The sequence below is a fragment of the Mustela putorius genome, unplaced genomic scaffold (genome assembly GCF_011764305.1).
Source record: "Mustela putorius furo isolate JIRA1106 unplaced genomic scaffold, ASM1176430v1.1 tig00000698_pilon_pilon_pilon, whole genome shotgun sequence".
Lineage (NCBI taxonomy): Eukaryota > Metazoa > Chordata > Mammalia > Carnivora > Mustelidae > Mustela > Mustela putorius.
Window position 1 is genome coordinate 9664157 of NW_025421449.1, and position 20561 is coordinate 9684717.

Sequence of the window (20561 nt, forward strand, 5' to 3'; positions counted from 1 at the left end):
CAGGGCTCTGTGCCTCAGTTTCCACATCGGTGAAATGGAATGAATTATAGCATGTACTTCATGGGATGGCTGAGGAAGAAAATAAGTTAATATGTGTAGAATGCTTTAAATACAACAGGCACATCGCATGAGCTCCGGTGGGTCTGGCTACTCGTCACCATCATCATTGTCATTAGTTAAGAGGTGTCTGTATTTTGGCATCAGACTCGGGTTTAAATCCCTGCCCTCCCTCTTGCTAGCTGTGTGAACATAGGCGTGCTACTGAGCCCCGAATCCCTCATCTATGAAAGGGACCATGACGCTCTATCTACTTCATGGGGCTATTCTGGACATAAGGGAGATGGAGCTTAGGAAGAACATGATATTGGGCCCTCAGGCCCGGTCTGCCTCCTGGCTCAGAGCCTCCAGGTGGCTCTACTCCTCGGCCTGTCTTCCTGGGAAATGTGAAGAGGCCAGGGAGGCTGAGGGGAAGGGAGCGGAGGGGTGAGTTCTGGAACCTCTGTCTCCTTTCTCCCAGCAGGCAAGTCAATCTCCAGCCGGGGCCACTTTCCTGTCCCTGCCCCAGGCATAAGAACAGGCTTGGGGGCTGGCAGGTGTGGCTACCAGCTCTGCCGATCTCTTAGTGGGTCGCCTTGTGCAGGTCACTTGACCCCTCGGTCTCCTCCGGGAGGAGTAGCTGTGTCTGCTTCGCCGGGCAAATGGAGGGCAGGTTAAATGAGATGATGTGTGTGGAGCATTTAGCACAAGCCCTGGCAGCCAGCTAAGTGCTCTACTGCAATGGCAGGGCCCCTGGCTGCCTCTTCTCCTTCCTCCCACCGGCCCGCCACTCCCACTCACATGTGGAGCACCGAGGGCGTCTTCCCTGGCCAGGTGCTTAAATGGTCCTTTCTGGGAAGATGGGCCCCCAAATGCAGGAGGTACTGAGGACCTCCTTGAGGGACCCTGGGTAGAAAGAGATGAGCTCAGAAATGTGGACCTGCTCTTCTCCAATATAGTTCCCCCATGCCAGCCGCACGAGGCCAAAGCGTGCCCGACAGGAGGCTCAGCCTTGCTGGGCCCTTGGCCGTCCACCCCAGAGCTGTCACTGCTCCCTCGGGGTCCTCAGGTGCTGTCACATACAGGCTCATATCCAAGCGGTTTCTGGCATTTTTACCTGCTCCTTCCTAAAGCCCTAGGAAGTGGTGATCTGAGGATGAGTAGCTGTGTGCACAAGGGTAGGGGGAAGAGAAGGGGACCGGGGTCCACTGTTTGCCCAACCCCCCCAGCTTGTGGCCCAGGAAAGCAGGACGGTAAGGCCTTGGCCATGGGTAATTGTTGGGAGCATCCCAGGCCAAGCCTTCGTCTCCCGGCAGAACTTTGGAGGCTGGACTTCTCTGTTGCCAGGGAAACCTGTGTGTTCCCTGGAAAAGGAAACCACAGTGCTTTGGCTGTTAAGAACCCCTTCTCCCCCCTCCCCAAAATAAGTTCCCTCCAAAACTGATTCCCCAGAAACTATTGAGTGGGCAGCATCCCACCTCCTCCCCGAGCCTGCTGAAATGATAGAAAATGAAATCTGCCCCTGACCTTGTGCTTTTCACCTCTTTTTTAAGCATTCCACTGTAGCACAAGGCCATGTTTTGTTTTTTCTTATTTATCTTCCTCCCATGCCAGCTGGGGCTCCGAGTCCTTCTCTCCTCTTGTTGACTGGAGCCAGAAGGGGAAGGACTTCCACATTTTTTTTTTGTTCAGCTGTCAGCAGAAATAAAACAAGCAGGTTTATATTTGGAAAGCAGAGGGTCTCAGCTACCAGATCGCTATGTCCGGGATAGGTCACAGCCTCCGTGTCCCCTCACGGCTGGAAATTTGATCTGCAGATTTGGGGTGGAGGGGGGGGGGTTTGCAGCCGGCCTGGCTTTCCTCACATTGACTTTTAAATGGCATTGGAGGGTCACGGGTGGTTCCTCGGCGGCTGACAGCTTGGGGCCCAGGGGCCCAGGCCAAGACGGCTCTTCTTAGAAAAGAGTCCTGTGGGAGGACCTAGCGTGGTCAGGCTCGGGCAGGGTCTGGAGAGCCTGCATTTCCCTCCCATCCATCTTCCCACCCGGTGCAGGGAGGCAGGGGGCCCTCACCCAGCTGCACCAGCAAGGCACCTGGGTCTCAGAGAGTCTCGAGATTATCTAAGGAGAGGGGTCTGGACTCCCAGCCAGACCACAGTGACCCTGTGCGTCATCTTAGTAGGAGACAAAGCCAACACAGGGAAGGAGGGAAAGAGAAAGGTGGCCAGTGTCCACTTTCAAGAGCCCTGAATGCTTTGGGGGATACGGTAGAGGAGGGAAAGGATGTGAGGCGACCTTGCTCCAAATCCCAGACACCCACCTGCCCCTCTTGGGCCTGGGTCTCCCCCTCTGAACAACTGCCTCAGACCCGCCTCCTCCCAATGCCCACTTGGGCCTGCCCCCCACCCCATCCCCACTCTCAGGGCCTCTTTGTTTTGGTGATCTGAGCAGTTAATTTTCCACCTAGAAGTGACTCTCTGTTCCGTAAATAATTTTAAACAAATTCTGTTTCTGCCCGTGCACTTCCGTGGGGTGGGAAAGAACAGCGGGAGCCGGCCCGGTTTTCCACCATCCTCTCCTTGGCCACAGAGGGTCTGCAGGCAGGACTTGGCGGCCGGGGACCTTTAGAGCCCCGGGCAACGAGGGCACAGCACTGTGTCCCCGCGATCGGCATCAAGGGACCCAAGACCCAGCCCCGGGTCAAGCATGTGGGTCCCGAGGAGCCATTTTGATATGTCCTGTCCTCTTCGGCCCCATGCTGGATTTTCAACAGGTCTTTCTTGGTGACTCCTGAAGCCCTCTGTCAGATCTCGCTATTAGCATGAGGCTCTAAGAGTGTAGAGTAAACTAATGAATTACAGCATGATTACGCAGCACATAATTAACTTTGTAATTAATATGCAACTGGCACTTAAGCTAAAACACTGCTTATAGAGACGTACGGCAATAGTAAATCACAGGTCAGAAATAGCACTTTGGAATTTTCAAAAGAATGAGCGTAAGCAGGGAATCACTTAAGGCAGCAGGGCGAGTTAATTAAAAAGCAGATGAATTGTGAGCGTCCTGCTTCATCTCAGTACCCTGTCCCTTAAGAAGGACCCGGATGCCACCCTTCCAGACTGGCCAGGGTCTGGCCGGAAAGAGACCGAGCATGCAGTTGTTTTTCCAAAATAAGACAGGCCTTCCCTGCCCCTTTCTAGTAACCAACCCCCCACCATGGCCTTAGCCCTCTGCCCAGTCCCACTGCCCCTGCTGGGAGCCACCCCCCTGGCCCTTGGGGTCTGGCTCTACCTCTCCTCCTCCAGAGAGTGTGTGGGAATGCCCCCAGCCCAGCCCTGAGTCTTCCTTAGGCCGGCCCCCGTGGTGGGTGCTCCCAGGAGGTGGATTGTTATAGCTCATGGGCCTTTGCCTAGATTCTGAGTTTCTAGAATGCAGAGATGTCATCTCATTTTTTTTTTTAATCCTTTCTTCCCTCAACCTCCTGCCAGAGCATTAAAGATAGAGAATGCCTTAGAAACAATCTCACCTACCCACTTTTGCCAAGGCCAGACAGTCCAAGGGCTGAATGTTGTGGTCACACAGTGTGACATTGGGCCCATGCCTGGCAGGAATCCCTCCCCTGTCCTCTGTTCTAGCTCTGCATCAGGCTGGGGAGGCCTTTGAAGTATATCAAACCTAGGTTCCCATCCCAGGAATTCCACTGTCCTGCTGTATGACCTTAGGCAAGTTACATAACTTCTCTGGGCCTCCGTTTCCCCATCTGTAAAGTCTGAGCAATGATGCTCAACTGCCTGGGTCAGTGTGAAGATTAAGTGAAGTAATGTGTGAAAGGCCGGGTGCACGCCGAGTGCCCTTGGTGACCCTCAGGGATTTAGGGGTGCTTGATGACATCTCTATCAGCCCCATCCTTCAGGGACTGAGAAAACAGGCCCAGAGAGGCCGACTCTGTGTCTGCAGCACTGCGTGTGCGCTGGCATGCTTGGGACCCCCCGGGGCCAGGAGCCCCCTGAGAACAGACCTCTTGCCCGCCTGGCCCACTTCGGGCTGGGCACAGCTGAGCAAGTTAGCAGAGAACAGCACCTGGGGACAAATGACCTGCAGGCCTCTTCCGGGGCTACCTGGAGCCGGCCCCTCTGCAAAGCCCCAGGATGGTGCATAGGAAGCCTGGCTTAGGGGATGGATGCTGGGCTTCGAGGCCTGACAGGGTGCAGCTTCAGATCCCAACTCTGCCATGTTGTCAGCTGGGGCGAGTTCCTTCACTGTTTCCCGTCGCCCTTTTCCCGTCTGTAGATGGCGCTCGTCACTGTTCTTCGGTTATATCGTTATAATGATATTGCACATGAGACGCCAAATGTGCTGCCTGACGCACAGCGGATACTTAATTTTGTTCTCATTATTATTCACAACTACCAACAGAGGCTTCTGAGTGGCTGCTGAAGGGCTCCCCACCCCCACAGCCTCACGGGTTCTCTGAACTCTGGCCTTCTTGGCCACCTTGGCCTGTGTCCTCCCTTGGCAGTTCTTGGCTTGGGTGGGGCGGGGGAGGAGCCCGTCTCTGCCTCAGGCAGCTCATGTGACCTTCCACTCTGGCCTTTGCCCTGGCCTGGGCAGCTCTCCCCACCCGGGCCAGCCTTGCTGGGGGTGGGAGAGCTGAGGGCCAACCACCCCCCGCCCCCCACCTGGGGCAGGCTCCAGGTTGGTTGGGTGTATCCCGTTGGCCGTGACACCGGATTCAGAATCCAGGGCCCCAGTCCTCAGGCGTGGTGGCTTTCATATCTTGCCACAGGTGCCCTGTGGCTTCTCTTCCTGAAGACACTTCAGCTTCTGGTCCCCCTCCCTCAGCCCTCAAGCCCTCCTGTCTTCCTGTCTCTTCCCTTCCTGCTGCCTGGTCTCTACCCTGTAGCCACCCTCCCTTAGGTCAGAATTTCTTAAAGCCAGTTCCTGGGAAAACTAGTTCTATGGAATTTTCAGATGTTTTTAGTGGGGAAAAAAGTGGTTTGTGATCTAGTAACTTTGGGAAAAACCCAGTTCTTCAAGGCGCTGGCAGGGGAGAATGCCTTCGCGAACTCCTGGAGAAGGCAGAATACACAGCTTGCCTCCAAACTAATCAGACCAGAGAATCCTTTGTTTAGGGAGGATCTCAAGGGCCTGGTTTCTGAGGAACTGACCGCAGGCAGCCTCATCCCCGGTGAGCAGGGCTCCGCCCCTTTTTGCCCAGAACAGGCAGTGTTTTCCCTCTGGCTGCCCTGCCTTCATCCGTGACCCTGCCCACCTGGACAGACTTCTCATGGGTGTCCAGGCTGCCGCCTGGGAGGAACAGAGCTCAGATCACATGTTGTGAAGGGCTAACCTGACCCACCTTCCATCTGGAACTTTCCATAACTTGCCTTTGCCACTTGGACAGAGCCCTTCAGCTCCTCAACCTCGCGTTCTGACGGGTGGGTATAGCGCTACCTCAGCCACCTGTGTCCTCAGAAGCCCCTTCTTCAGCCCACGGGGTGGTTCCTAGGGTTGCCTGTGTGAGAGGAAGTGGGGTGGGGGAACAGCCCCTCACCACCCCCTCTTCCAGGGCACAGCCCCTTTTGTTTTTGTAAAAACTGAACTTGTGCCTAAAATGTTGCTGCAACTAGATTTAAAAAACTAGGGTTTGTTTGTTTTTTTTTTAATACGCTTAAAAAAAAAAAAAAAGGTTTAAGATCTTTAGTGTCTAGGGCAGTGCCATTTATCCCCCCAACCCCCCCCCCCCCCAAGCAAGCACGGGCTCCTCTCTGGCCCTGGTTTCCTCCTGCCTGTGATGGAGACAGACGATAAAGCCCACCTGGGCCTTGTGTAGTGCCAACACTCGTGTGCTCGGGCTTCCTATTCCCCCGCTCAGTGAACTAAGCAGGCTCTGTTATTACTGCTTCCGTTTTAAAGACCGGGAACCGGAGGCACACAGAGGGTAGCGTTTTGCCTCAGATCCAGAAGCTAGCAAGCGGCAGAGCCAGAATTTGAACCCAGGCAGCCTGGTGATCTTGACTGCTGAGCTCTACTGCGTGTGTAAGATGAGGGGCTGTGGGGCCAAAGGAGGTCCCAACGCCAGTGCTCTGTGAACTGTCGAGTGCCTTGAACGACCAGCGTGCGTGGCAGCACGCGGCTTCAGAACACCTGGTGTGAATTTTGTCTCTTAGCTGACATTCAGGAAACATGTCTTCAGGTTGCCTGTGGGATGCCTGGTTTGTGCCCGGAAGTTTCCAGGGATGAGAGCCCCCTCCTGCCTGCCCCTCCTGCCTGCCCCTCCTCCCAGCTCCTGAGTAGCCTCCCATGCAGCAACTCCCTGAGTACACACCAGATGACAGGCACCAGACCCAGCCAACTCAGTTCCAGAGCCAGAGGGCGGGCACCCTTGAAGAGTCAGTGTGCCAGCCTTAACCCAGCTGGGACGCCGAGAATCTCCGCATGAGGCCTGGGGACCTCGAGGTCATTCTGCAGGGAAGCCACAGGTGCTGGCAGTGGGAGAAGAGCCTCAGCTCCCCCGGCAGGCCCTGGGGTGAGGCATCCATTCCCCAGGGAGCACAGACACGGGGAGGGGCAGAGAGAGAGTTGAGTTCGGGGCAACTAGGGCTCCTGAGGCCTGGGTGGATGTGAGCCCTGGCCCCATCTCTGACCCAGAGTGGGGTCTTCAAGACTCTGCTTCAACTCGACCCCACCCCTACTCCTGCCATGGGCCTCCATTTCTTCATCTGTAAGTGTTAGGATAGGCCAGAGCAGATGTGAGGATCCCTTCTGGATCTAAGGCAGAGAGACTGTTGGGTTGTTGTTGTTTTTTTAAATCATCTACCATGTTTAGTGCAAATAATTATCTGCTTTCTGATTCTTTTGTTTCCGTCTCTTTTGTTTCCATCCGTAACTTTTTATTTCTTGAGAAGTTAAAAAAAAAAAAAAATCTGACCATTCATAGCAACTAGCTAAAGGAGAAGGCACATACAGTAAACACAGAAGCCCAGGCTTGGGAGAAACTACCGTCCCCGGTCAGCCACACTTCCCGGTGTGACTGAATAGAAATTACCCACCCCTTCTGAGCCTTAATTTTCTCATCTGCAAAGTGGTTCACAAGCTGCTGTGACAGCAGCTGTGGCATGGGTTACTTGAAACTTGGCTCACCTGAGTGGTCCTTTTGTGGCCTCTCGGCTGAGAAAGAGCCTGGCTCTGACTTCCAGCATAGGGGAAAGAGTACAAAATCAGATGTTGAGAAGTCTGAGTGCGGATTTCTGCTCAAGTGACCCCAGGCTAATCCCTCCCCTGCTGGGCCTCTCTCTGTTCACACCCCTTTCAAAGGTGGGGCTGCCCTGAGGTTGTCTCCTCCTGTGTCGGTGCCAGGTGGGTTGAGAAAGGCTGGGCAGAAGGGTGTGTGGAAATAAACAAAATCTTTAAAAAAAAAAAAAAGAAAAGAAGAAGAAGAAGGGTGTGTGGAGGAATGGCTGGCCATGTCTGGGTTCAATGGGAAGAGAATGGTGGCTCATCAGCCGTGCCTGCCGTGGGTATGGGAGGTAGGGGAGACATCTCACCTGGCCACCCCTGGCTCCATCCCCAGCTTTATCCCACCCCCTGTCCTCCTGGGGTCCTCAGAGAACTGTCCCCATGCTTCCCCATCCGCGCTTTCAGAATTGTCGGCAAGAGCTCCGAGACAGAGCCAGGTGAAGGCCACTGCCTGAGCACCACTGTCCTGGGGCAAGCCTATGTCCCAGGCCCAGCATGGGGCAGCACAGGCATGACTCCCTGTCTCTGCACCGTCCTCAGCACTCCTCAGGCACCTTCGTCACACGTAGGACAGTTGGGGCCGGGGGGGGGGGGGGGGGGGTGGGGAGCGTCTAGTTGAGGAAGGCTGGCCGCGTCCCCATGGAAAGCATGACGGAGAGTGTAATCGACCAGGGTCCCAGTGCTGTCACTGCTCACTTCTCAGTAGCGGGACCTCAAGCTGGCCAGTGGATCTCCCTGAGCGCCGGTGTCCCCTTCTGTCGTACCGTCCTGATGACTGGAACAGCTAGGCAGGTGTGGGATTCGGAGGCACAGGGTGGGGTGAGGCAGAGACTCGAATGTCCGCCGCGTGCAAGCAAGCTCAGGACTTGTTCGGGTCCTCCTCCTACTCTGAGGAAGCACACGGCAGAGGCAGCACGGCCCTGGGGATGCGAGAAAACCCAGTGACCTTGTCCAGGATCGAATCTGGCCTTCCTTGGCCGTTTGGGGAGAGAAGCTGTGAGAGCAAGTTCATTGTGAGGTCATGGAGTTGGGCAGGGCCGGGAGGGGGCAGGCAGGAGGGTCCGGGCGTCATCACATGGCCCGGAGGGATGAGGCACACCCAAGTGCAGCTGGGACCAGGCTGGCACTCTTGTGGGGGCAGTACTGACACATGTTCTCGCAAGGAAGTTATCCCGCCCTCTGGATTAGCATGTGGGTTCCAGAAGAGGCTGTCCGATGGCTCTGCAGGGCCAGCCCTCAGGAAGCCCCCTCTCTGAATGGCGAGGGTGCGTCGTATTGTCCCATTACCCTCCATTGACGGTGGGTGTGCCTCCAGACCAGGGGCGGGTGCTCCGAGATGGGGTCACGGAGAGAAGTGGGCCCACCCTTCCAGGAGCCTCAAGAGTGCCAAGTCAAAGCCTCTGCCCCAAGCGGCCAGGAGGCTGGAGCCTTGTCTTGTCTTGGCAGGGGGGCACTCCCTGAGCGGAGGAGGGAGGAACTGGATGGGGAAGGGCTGTTGTCCAAATCAGAATTTCCCTTCAACTCCTCAGCCCTGCGGCGCGGAGAGGGCTGCCCCTTCGGGTTGACAGTTGAGAACCCCCGGCTCAGGGAGTTAAAGTGGCCTCCCCCAGCCTCTCAGCTGGGAAGGTCTGACTGTCAGGGCTCACCCCCTTTCCAGGGAGCCTCACCCTGTGTGAGGCCTCCTCCCAGGGCAAGAGCCAGCTCCAGCTGCTGGGCCAAGAATGGGGAACAGCTGGTCCCGGTCAGCTGCCTGGCCTTGCCTCTTCCCTCCCTCTCCCTTCCCATCTCCTGTCCCTCTGCCCTTCCCTGACTTCCCTGCGCTAGGACACAGAGTCCCTCTCCTCTGACTGGCTTTTCTCCATCCTGCTCTCTTTCTCTGCCACCAAGCAGTGTACACCACCGAGGAGTGGAGGAGCCACGTGCTGTGTGGCCGCAGGCCACCCCTGCACCTCTCTGAGCTTCTGCTCCTTTATCTCTGAGACGAGGAGCGTTGTCAGATTAGATCGGTGCTTCCGTAGCCTCCGTAGTTCCATCTACACTATGTTTAAAGTGGTTCTTTAATGCACTTGGGTCTGCCATTGCTTCCCAATTTCACCTCATCCTAAATAATTATATCCACCGGCTCACCAGTGATCATTGTTCTAGTCCAAACACTTCACTGTGGAAATGCACAAGTTGGGCCCACAGACCACCTAATATCCCCCCTCTTCCACCAAATGTACAGGCATCAGCCTTCGGGAAGCTTAGACTGGGTTAATGGGAGGCTCTCCGAGGCCAGAGTTCCTCTGATTGGGGCCCAGTCGTTGGATATTCAGCTCTTGCCATACTGTGGGTCACGTGTATGCCCAGCGCTGGCTGTCCATCCACCTGTCCATCCGTCCATCCATCCATCCAATGAGCTTCGCTGAGCACCTGCTGCATACCAGGCCCTGGGCTAGGCTCTGGGAATCCATAACTGGAAAACAGCCCAGCTGATGGGGGAGAAAGATACAGAGACATACCCCTGGTCTGGTGTCACCAAGGTGGTACGTGGAATGGAAGTGAGTGGCTGTGCTGGAGGAAACCAGCAAAGAGGGTCATGGTTGTCCCAGGTCTTGTTGATGAAGGGGACCAGGAATTCTGGGCTTTGGGACAGAGGCAAAGACACAGAGGTATGATCTTCAGAGTATGGTCCAGGATGCAGGGAGTAACGCCATGCGGAGGACATGGGATGGGGCTGAAGTAGTGAGAGGTGGCGGCCAGGCCAGGGAGGAACCTTGGCTGACACCATTATAGGCAAGGTTGGTGGGTCACTTGACATCTGTCCCATGACATCTTTCCGGGGCCATGACATCTGTCCCTCTTGGGAATCTGAATGCTGGTAAAGGGGCTAGACCTCCAGCATCCCCTGGACCTCCAGGCTCTCTCTCCCACCAGGCTGAGCAGTGGGTAGGTCCCAAACTCGCTGGCCCTGGCCATGTCTTGGAACGCAGCCTCTGTTCTGCAGACTGTAGGTAAGCCCTCCACCTCCCCCTGCCACCTCCAGCCCGCTGCCGCCCCTGCTGCCAGCACCGCTCTCCCCGGGGGATCTGAGCTGCAGATGTGCGTGGTGATTGAATCATTTCTGCACACCGCTGCTCACACAGCTCCCCTGGGGACCCCGCCACTTGCCTGTGCAAGCTGTCGGGAGATGTGCATGCTCGAGTGCATCTGTGCCAGCCCTTGAATGTGTATGTGTTCCTGCACTTGAGTGTGCAAAAAGTGCCTCTGGATGTGAGCGTGCACACACGTCCACAAATGCCTCTTTCTGGGTACATGTGAGCTGAGTGCACCAGTTAACTTATTGGCCTCAAGTGTGAAAAATAAAAAATAAAACCTCCTGATGTTGGTATAGCTGATGTGGGCCCACCGCCCTAAGGAGCCGCCTCTAGCTCCAGCACCCCACATTTCCACAGGGCAGCTAAGTGTAGCCTGTGCCCCATTTCCAGGGAAGAGCCTGCCAAGGGCCATGATGCTGTCAGGGGGAGCCAGCCAGGTAGGCGCTAGTCCCACTCGACCCTTGTCTTCCTCCGTGCCCCCCTCTCTCCATCTCTGCCCCCTCCCCTGTCCTGCCATGAAGGGCATGGGACCAGGTGGTCCCTGGGATCCTTCTGGTACTCCACATTCTAGCTCAGAGCAGCCCTCTGCGTGGAAGGGCAGCTTTCTCTAAAAATGGCTTCTGTGCGAGGTTCCACCAAGAGTCAGCTCGGCCTGCTAGGCAGTGAGGCATGTGGAACAGGAGCTTGGCCCCTCCAGACTTCCTGGGTCAGAAGACCACACCGATTCAGGGGTCACTAGCAGAGAGCACATATGTGTGGCATGAAGCCAAGCTGAGCCTCGGGGGTGAGGAGGCGTGCGTGTGCAATCTTAGGGTTCCCCGGACCAGGGGCTCTCCCTTGCAGAGTTTTCAGGGCTGCCTTGGGACAGGCCTTGCAGTTTCAAGTCCGGCATTCTACACTTTGCTGAGAGAGAGTGTTCCAAAGAGCTGGAGCTCCTGACACAGGAATCCTAAGATGTTGGAGTTTGAAAGGCCTTGTTTTCCACGCAGGGAAACTGAGGCCTGGAGAAAGGTATCACAGCGCAGTCCCCCCAGACTCCTAGGCTGACTACAGGCACATGGCTGCCCCGACCAGGAAGAGGAGTCAGAGGCCAGAGGGGGCTGGGGGCTTGATTGCTTGAGCCCGCTCCCCATTCAGAGACAGGCAGGCGGCTGGGCAGGACTGAGGCCCCGGGTGCACCCAGAGCCAGGTCGTCAGCCGTCTCCAGCTGGGAGGGAGCCCGGCCACTGTGGGCACCGGAGTTGCAGCCACGGAGGATTTGTAGCTACTTGTAAAAGGTTTATAAAGAAGCCCGAGGTCTGAGGAGGGAAGCAACAGCCAGGCCAAGCAACGCTCCCGCAGCGGAGAGCGACCTCTGCTGGCTGCTGGGCTTGCATCGCGTCCCTGCGCTGCCAGCTTGCAGGAGACCTGTGGCCCCAGGAGGTCGGGGGGCGGGCCTTAAAAGTGGATGAGTTTGGACAGTTTGGACGGAACAAGAGGACCCCTCTTTGGGCCCAGCACGGAAGAAAACACATGAATCGTTAGAAAGGCAGAGGGTCCGAATCTCAGCTCAACTGCTTCCTGGGCCTGTGACCCTGGGCAAGTTGCTTCCCCTCTGTGAGCCTTTTAGGATTCAGTAAATTAGCAATGCACAGGACCTGGCCTGCTGCCTAAACAAGGCAGGTACAGGCACAAGGAAGATTCCAGACTGCCCCACAATGAGCTACCTCTCCTAACTCCTTCAGCCCGCCCTTCCCGTCTCCGCGCCCAGCACCCTAGCCTTCCAGGCCTTCACCCCTTTTCTGTGTGGCCTGGAACCGCCAGCCTCATCCATTCCTGCTGTTAATAATCAAAATTTCCCACCGATCTCGGCAGTTTAAGAATGTCACCTCACCTGTGAGTGTCTCCTTCATCAGCTGGACATTGTTCTTCTGTAGATTAAGACCTATAGGACACACAGTTGTCCCCGTGATCTGTGACACCTTTCCTTCTTTCCTGCTCGCTTCCTTGCCAGTGTTCCAGGCCCAGACCAGTGGGTACTGAGCAGACAGGAACAGCCTCTGGCTGCCTAGTGGGTCTGGCTTCCAGATGCCGGCTTAGGGCTTCCCTGGGTGGGTCGAGTGCCCCCTCAGTCTCCAGAAACGATCTGTCAGCCATTCAACAAGCATTTATCAAGGTCCCACTAGGGCTCTGACCCTAGATGAAAATGCTGTATCCATCCTGGGAAAAGTCTACGTAGGGATAGAGTCTTGTGAGGCCGCCTAATCCCCACTCACCATCCTGCTCTACAAATGGGAAATCCGAGACCTAGGAAGCCAGAGAAGTTTACTCAAAACCCTCTGTTTGGGGCCGGCACGTCCTCACTGGAGGAGGGCGCTAAAGAGAGAGCCCCACAGAGCAGGTTTTCCAGCTCTCTGGGTACTTAGCTTCATCAACAGCGCCCCCTGCTGGCCAACTGGGCACCATGGTTTGTCCCTGACTCCAGGAGTCCTGGAGGAGTGAGTGCAGGCTGGGACTCTAGACGAGTAAACTCAGAAGAAACTCAGCCCCTGCCGGGGGGTCCTCCAGGAGCAGCAAGGGGAGCGACGCTCTTCTCCCATGACAACTGCCTACCACATCGCAGCAATCACCAGTGGAGACCCCCCAGCCCCTCCCCCGCTAGCAGCACCAAAGTCTGGGTTGTAATGGGAAAGCCCGGATTCTAGAGCTGACCGCTGCTAAAACCTCTGAGCCTCACTTTCCTCATTTGTAAAGTGGGGATATAGTAACAATGTCTGTCCACGCCCAGTGCCTGGACCAGTGCCTGACTTACAGCAGGAGCTCGACAGTCACCTACTAGGTCACGTGGAGTGAATACTGGCTTAGTAATCTCTCCGTGGCTCCTGGATCTGGCAGAGGACCCAGCACTGTATAGATACTGAAAAGTATTTACTGGGTGAGTGGGAAGCGTGCATGGGTGGGCATGTGGAGACTAGAGGTATTTGGGTGGATGCGTGGATAGGTGGCTGGATAGACAGAAAGACGGACAGGCATTTAGGTGAATAAGCGATGGATGGAGAGGTTGGTAATCTGGGGGTGTAAACATGTGATCGGTGGGGTGCATGGAGGGTTGTTGGAGGGTAGAAAAAGTGAATGTGGAGGACTCCCCCTCCCTTTCCCTTTTTGTGGGAGAGCTCTGAGGTTGAGGGAACCCAGAAAGCATTTCTCAAAAGTGCAAATGCCCAAATGACCCAGAAACTCCACTTCTAAGAATAGGCTCTCCAGATTAATTCACATGTGGATGATGTGGCCAGTATAAAAGGTGATCTCGCAGGCCCGTCTGCACTATGGATTTGGGGACAGCTCCAGGCTTCATCACTCGGTCTGGAGCATGAGCCCTCTGAGCAGAAGGGCAGCCAAGGCCTCTGACCTTGGGGCAGTGCCCGGCAGGGGTGAACATTCAGAATTTGGTTGGGTAAGTGATTCATCCGTGCCTAGGAATACTGGGCCACTATTAAAAACTGAAAAGGCTCTTTATAGGACGCCTAGGTGACTCAGTCGGTTAAGCGTCTACCTTCAGCTCAAGTCATCATCCCAGGTTCTTGGGATTGAGTCCCCACATCAAGGTCCCTGCTTAGTGGGGAGCCTGCTTCTCCCTCTGCCTGCCTTTCTCTCTCTCTCTGTCTCTGACAAATAAGTAAATAAATAAAATCTTTTTTAAAAAGGCTCTCTGTATCTTGATGTGGAATAAACATTGAGATACGATTCAGAGGAGAAAAGCAAGGTCCAAGCAGTTTGTATTAGAATGCTATCACTTTATGTGTTTTCTTCTTAAGGGGTGGCAGGGAATAGTACCCATATATCTTTGCTTCTCTGTGCCCCTCAGGAGACCTGTTACCCTGGTCCTACCAGGAAGACCATTTGGGAGCTTACGGACAGAGCCAGAACATCATTGGACTTTGATTTTTGAACCATGCATGCCTTTCTTTCTTTCTTTCTTTTTTTTTTTTTTAAGATTTTATTTATTTATTTGACCAACGGGGATCACAAGTAGGCAGAGAGAGAGGAGGAAGCAGGCTCCCTGCTGAGCAGAGAGCCTGATGCTGGGCTCAATCCCAGGATCCTGGGATCATGACCTGAGCCAAAGGCAGAGGTTTTTAACCCACTGAGCCACCCAGGCACCCCATGAGCTGCCTTTTCAATACAGATGGAATGATAGGAAGTGCTTGGAAGGAGCTGTGTGGTAAAGCGCTCCTTCGAAGTACAGCCAGGCCTTTCTTCCCAAGGTTGGGCCCCGGCATGTTCTGCTGGGAGTTCCCTCAGCCAGGGGGTCTCGCGCAGGGGACAGAGAGTCAGGACATGGAACCAGACAGGCTCCTACGGGCCATGGGGACTTGGGTGATCTCAGATCTCAGACCTTCGTTTCCTTGTCTATAAAATGGAAATGATTCTAGTCTTACAGAAGAGTAAAGGAGAGGATGCAGGGCCCCAGCGTGCGGGAGGTGTCTGGTAAATGGGACCTTTGGTGACACCGCAGGAGCTGAGGGGACTTCCGGGGGGGGGGGTGCCGCAGGAACTGAGGGGAACTTCTGAGGGGCAGTGCCATGGGAGAGCGAAGAAGGCCGAGGGCCAGGGGCCTCTGTCCAGCACCCTATGTCTGTCACTTGAAATGCCCACTGGGTTGTGGGAAAGCAAACCCAGTGGCCATGGGCAGATTTCTGTATTGGCCCAAAGACCTGGGTCACTGAGTACTGGGTAGACTCTCCAGCTCTCTCTCTCTCTCTCTCTTTCTCCCCATCTCTGCCATTGCCATTGTGGCCTCTCTGGAGAGGCCCAGGGACTCTGGGGACTTTCTGGAGTGAGGGGGCTTCCTCCACCTAGCTTCCCCCGCCGGAAGGAAGTCACATTCATGTTGGAGTTCCCGAGGCCCACAGCTATTCAGGAAGTGAGCCTGGTGGCCTTGACGTCTGTGGACCCTGCCCTCTGAGCCACAAGCTGGCGGCCAGAGCCCTAGTTCCTGGCCTGGGCTCTCATCCTGGCTCCCTGTGCCACCGTGGATGACTCCCATCCCCTTCTGAGCCTCAGTCTCCTTGTCTTGGAAAGGGGGTGGCACGGACGCCCACCCTACTTGCCCAGGAAGGCAAAGGGAGGAATGGAATCGGGTTCACAGCATGAAGAACTCGAAAGCATGGGGGTCTGAGGTGGGGGACCGTGGTACCCGTGGCAGGTCGCTGCTCTTACACCACACACGCAGTGAGGGCCATGTGGGTTGACCCCTCCACGTGGGTGCACACACACTTGCACACACACAGAGCCACGTCAGGTAAGCTAAGCCCTGAACTGGGAATCCGAAGATGGGGTTGCCATCCCCATCAGCCCCCCAACACACTCACAGGTGTGTAGAAATGAGTGTGCCCGAGTGTGCTGTTCCGTGTCCCGTGGTGGACATGCGTACTCCGGGCTGATGTGAGTCACCCACAGAGAACACCCAGGAGCACCTCCCGCCCTCAGCCCAGACGGGCTTCCTCTTGGGCCAGGCAGCTGTGGCTGAAGTTCCTCCCTCCAGCACGGGGCTGGCTAGGACAGAGGCCACAGCTGCTCCCAAAGGGGCCTAATACCTGCTGGGAGCCACTGGGCCCAGCATGTCTGTCTGTGTTGGGGCTGCAGGGTGGCTGTGAGGTTGTCGGGCCTGGTGCAACCCCAGTGACACATGCCCTCTTCTGTCTTCACAGGCTGGACAACGTTCATGGCTCTCGGGTAGAACCCAGTGAAACGGCCAGAATGAATTCTATGGACAGGCACATCCAACAGACCAATGACCGACTACAGTGCATCAAGCAGGTGGGTGTGTGGCCTGCGCTCACGCCTCCTCCCTGCCCAGCCTGGCACAGCTAGCGAGGGCAGGGCTGGTAAGACAGGCAGAGCAGGAGGGGTGCTGGCCTGCACTGTGGAGCTGGGCCTCTTGGGTGCTGGGTGGCGGTGATGGCAGGCCAGGGCTGACTGCCCGGGGTCTCTCTGACCACCCCGAGGTCTCTTGTCACCCACACTGACATTGCACACCAGGGTTCATGTGCCAGCTCCACACGGTCCCTTTCCTCCCTGCCTCTCCCCTCCCCCCCCTCCCATCCCTTTCTCTTCCCGGCTGTGTGATTTGGGGCCAGCGTCATGCCCTCTCTGGGCTCTGCTGTGCCATCTGGGCTGCTGTGAAGATGTAGTAAAGTACTTAGTCTCCTTCCTAGACCGAAGCTCCCCACCCCTCTGCTTCTGTGGTTCTCTATAAAGAAACAGAAAAGGAAAACTTCGGAGAAATTAGATCACACTACAGAAAAGGAAACAGAGGCACAGAGAAGAGAAGGGGGTCGGCTGAGGTCACACAGCCCAGCTTCACTCATGCTAGGAGGGCCTCATCCCTGAGCACAGCAAGCTCCCTCATCCGCCCATGCTCACGCAGCGTTCTAGAGGAGATCTTCCCGCAAGCGTCCTCTCCAGATTGTTTAGAGTGGGGCAGGTTCCAGGTGGGCTCAGAGCCCCCACCCCCCACTCAGAGCCTGGTTGAGCCAAAGCTGACGGGCGCCCCCCAGTGTTGACCAGGAGTGGCGTACCCCCTTGGCAGCCCTGCATGGAGGTGTCTGTGCAGACTCTAGAGTGTTACCGTACTCCAGGAGCGAGCGAGATGTTAGAAGGGGCTGAGCTTTGACATCAGAGAGACCCAGGCCCAAATCCTCACTCTTCCACATGCCCACAGTGTCATCTCAGGCCTATCCCTTTGTTTCTCTAAGCCTCAGTTTCCCCACCCATCCGATGGGTCCAGACCGTCACGGGGTGGCAGGGGCTATTATCCTCAGTGTCTCAGCATAGGGGGAGGCAGGCACTGGGGTGAGGCCCTTAGCTTAGGCAGCTTAACAGGACATGGGTCCCAGCATGGGCCACTGGCCTCAGGACTCCTGGGGAGGCAGTGCTCCCAGCCCCACCACCCCCGCAGCCGGCCCTCCCAGGGCCCAGTGGAGCTGAGGCCAGTCCCCAAGTACTGGGCGTGTGTCCTCTCATAAATATCAAGCAGAGCTCTCTCGGAAGCCCAGGCGGGGTCAGAGGAGAGGAAATTGAAGAAGACCGGTTATAGATTGAACCCAGCCCAAACAGCTCCCCCAAACGCCAACAACGCCTCTGCTCACGGTCACAGAGTAGAAGCCAGACGGTGCCCTCCTTCCAACTCTGCACTCGCCTCCTCCTTGGGGCTCTGCAGGGCTCTCTCCCAGCTCAGCCTGTGGCCCAGTTTCTCCCAGCCCTAAGGGGCCGCTGTCAGTGGCCTCCACCCCCAACAGCACAGTCCCACCACCCAGCATGAGCCCCTCCTTGCACTGGGCACGGGCTCCTCCTGAGACCTGCTCATGAGCTGACCTTTCTCCCGTGGCTGGCTTTGCGTCCCCAGGAATCAGGGCACACTTTCCCCCCTCCGAGTGTGGCCCCCAGGGCTCAGATTGACCCATCAGCAAGTCCAAGCCCCCATTCCGCCACTTGCTAACTACCCGACCCTGATTAAGCCGCCACAGTACCCCACTCGGTCTGGAGAATGACATCAGAAGGGACACCCAGCCGGTGTGTGCCAGGGCAGCTGGAAGGCCAGGGATCCCCTCAGCTGCCCTCCCCGGCTGGCCAGCCCACACATGTGTATACACATGCACACACGCGCACACACACTCCCAGAGCTCTGCACTGGGGCCAGACCCTGCTGCGTTTGTGAGGGTGAGCAGACTGTGCAGATGACTCCCAGGGCCATCCAGAGCTCCCGACGCCCCCACATCCACCTCCACACCTCCGGTCAGACACAGCTCGGCCCTTAACGTCTGTCTGCTCCGTGGCTGCTCCAGAGGGCAGCGCGTCTGGCTGAAGACTGTTGATCCTCAGACGTCCCCTGTCCTAATCAGAAGAGAAAGGCGAGCAGGTCTGCATGCTCTGAGGATGACAGATGCGTTGGCTGGGCCTTGCTCTGGCTGGTGGGCCTATGGCTCCCATCAGGGGCTTTGCAGCCTCAGACTCCCTGCCTCACTTCTAAGCACAACCTCCCCCCCACACACACACCCCACCCATTCCATCCTGATTCTCTCCGTTGCTCACCCTGGCCATCCCCCAAGCACCCCACTGCCTCTCTTCCCTCCCAGCTGCCTTTCCCCTGTCTCAGCCCCAAGGACTGGGAGAACCAGTGCCTTCTCTACAGTGGGCCCACTCAGAGGTCACAGACACATCTGGGCTGCACGCACAAATTGGCTAATTCCTGCACAACAGCCTCCCCCAGCCCCACGGCCCTTCTGAGCAACTGCACTGCCCATCTCTGAGCCCCACTGCTTCCTGGGCACCCAGCTGCCTCACCCACCCTGCTCTTTCTCCTTTGGGCCCTCGGCCCTGTGGGGCACATATCAGACCTGCCAGGCTTAGTTCCTCAGGGGCAGAGAACGTGCTGTATCCATCTCAAAGTCAGCAGATCCTAATACAGCACCCAGGCCATGGCCCACAGAGGTTGAGGAGGATCAGGGGAGAGGTGAACTGATGGATGGATACCTAAAGGAATGAGCGGAAGGGTGGACGGATGGACATAGGGATGGGTAGTTCGGCAGGTAGGTATAGATGATGGATGGATACACGGATGGATGAATGGAGGGACAGGAGGTTGGATAACTTCTGGATGGATAGACAGATAGGTAGGCAGATGAATGGATAGATGGGAAATGAATAAAGTAGTGAATGGTTGAATGGGTAGATGGACAAGGGGATGGATGGATGGATAGACCAATTCATTTTTGGAAGGATGGACAGGTTGTTTGGATCATAGATGGTCTAATCAGAAGATGCATTCATCACTTGGTCTGCGTAGTCAGTCCAAGAGGTCTAGGCTTTGGTGTCCCGTAATCCTGCCCCCAACAGACCCAGTGGCCAGTGAATATAGCCCAGATCGTCTCAGAAACCATGGAGACAGGCAGTCGGTCTGGTGGGAAGTGAGGCATTGGTATCCAGGAACGGCCACACCCAGGGAGGCTTCTGCCTATGATTCAGATCTGTACTCCCATCCCCAGATCAAGCTCCCCCCGCCAGCTGGCCACGCTCCCCCCCCCAGCTGGCCAAGCTCCCCCACAAGCTGGCCACGCTCCACACCCCCCAGCCCTGGTTGCTCCACGAGCCACTAGGGACCTGTCCTGCAGCAGCCAGGTTGCCAGCCTACACCATGGATAGACTCTTTTGGACAGTGAACGGGTCACCAACTGTTTCTGTGCGGACCTGGCCTTGGGCCAGTCTTGAGGGTTCCAGAGGGGGACAGGGCACTACTTCTACCCTCCAGAAGCTCCTAGGAGAGAAGAAACTGGACAGAGGTCAGAGCAGTAGCCGTCTCTACGGGGCCCCGACTCTCTCATGGGGATGTCATGATTTAAATTGTTCCCGAGCCGTGGGGCAACCCTGCAGGCTATGGGCACCCTGTTTCACCAGTGAGGGGTCTGACACTCAGGAGCACACCCAGCATTGTGGAGCTCAGTGGCCGAGGTGGGGTTTGAGCTGGGTCACCCGTTTCTGTGCAGGCAGTGACCTCATAGTCGAAACGGGAAACAGAAGCCCAGAGAGGGGCGGGGGTGTGGCTGAGGCCACAGAGCTGCTGAGCAGCAGCCACTGAACGGGACACCCGTGTCCATTTTATCAGCGAGTCACACCCACCAGTCTGAAGGCCACATGAGGTGGAGAAGCTTGAAGGTGGGCTGGCCACGATACGGAAGACGGTGTGCTCCGGGGGCCAGAACAAAACCGGGCCCCGGAGACTGGCCTCAGAAGCCACTTGTGAGCCCAGAGCCCCAAAGGGGGTGCCAGGAGTGAGGGTGCTACAGGCAGGCCGCTCTGAGAGCAGCATGTGGTGGCTGCTGACCCAGCTAATTGGGTGTGACATCAGGTAAATAAACGGAATAACTCAGTTAGCTGGGGGAGGCTGCCAGGCAAGGAATGAGCCGATTTGCATGGCTTTCCATGTGGAGCAGGGATGCCCCCTGCCCCCGACCCTGCGCTTCGTGGCCTCAGAAGGGGCCCACGTTAGAGAGCGGGCACAGAAGGCAGAGGGGAGAAGTCCCCACTGCCCTCTCAAAGGGCCCCATCCTCCATGCGGAGGCTGCTCCCATCTCCTTTGCGTCAAGGGCAGGGAGCTCTGCCTTTGCAGAGAGAGCCTGTGTGAGCCAGGGCTGAGGGCTGCCGAGTGCAGCTGTGCTTCCAGGGGAGACTC

General features: G+C 56.5%; 1 protein-coding gene across 4 annotated transcripts in view; it reads left to right on the plus strand.

Moving 5' to 3' along the window:
• Nucleotides 1-20561, plus strand: part of ZMIZ1 (zinc finger MIZ-type containing 1) — a 233348-nt gene that overhangs the window by 107729 nt on the left and 105058 nt on the right. For all 4 annotated transcript variants that reach the window (XM_045083551.1, XM_045083554.1, XM_045083552.1 and 1 more), the window contains one exon: nucleotides 16042-16150. In XM_045083551.1, coding sequence (XP_044939486.1) covers nucleotides 16091-16150 — 60 coding nt within the window. In that variant the 5' untranslated portion in view covers nucleotides 16042-16090. The remainder of the gene's footprint in view (nucleotides 1-16041; nucleotides 16151-20561) is intronic.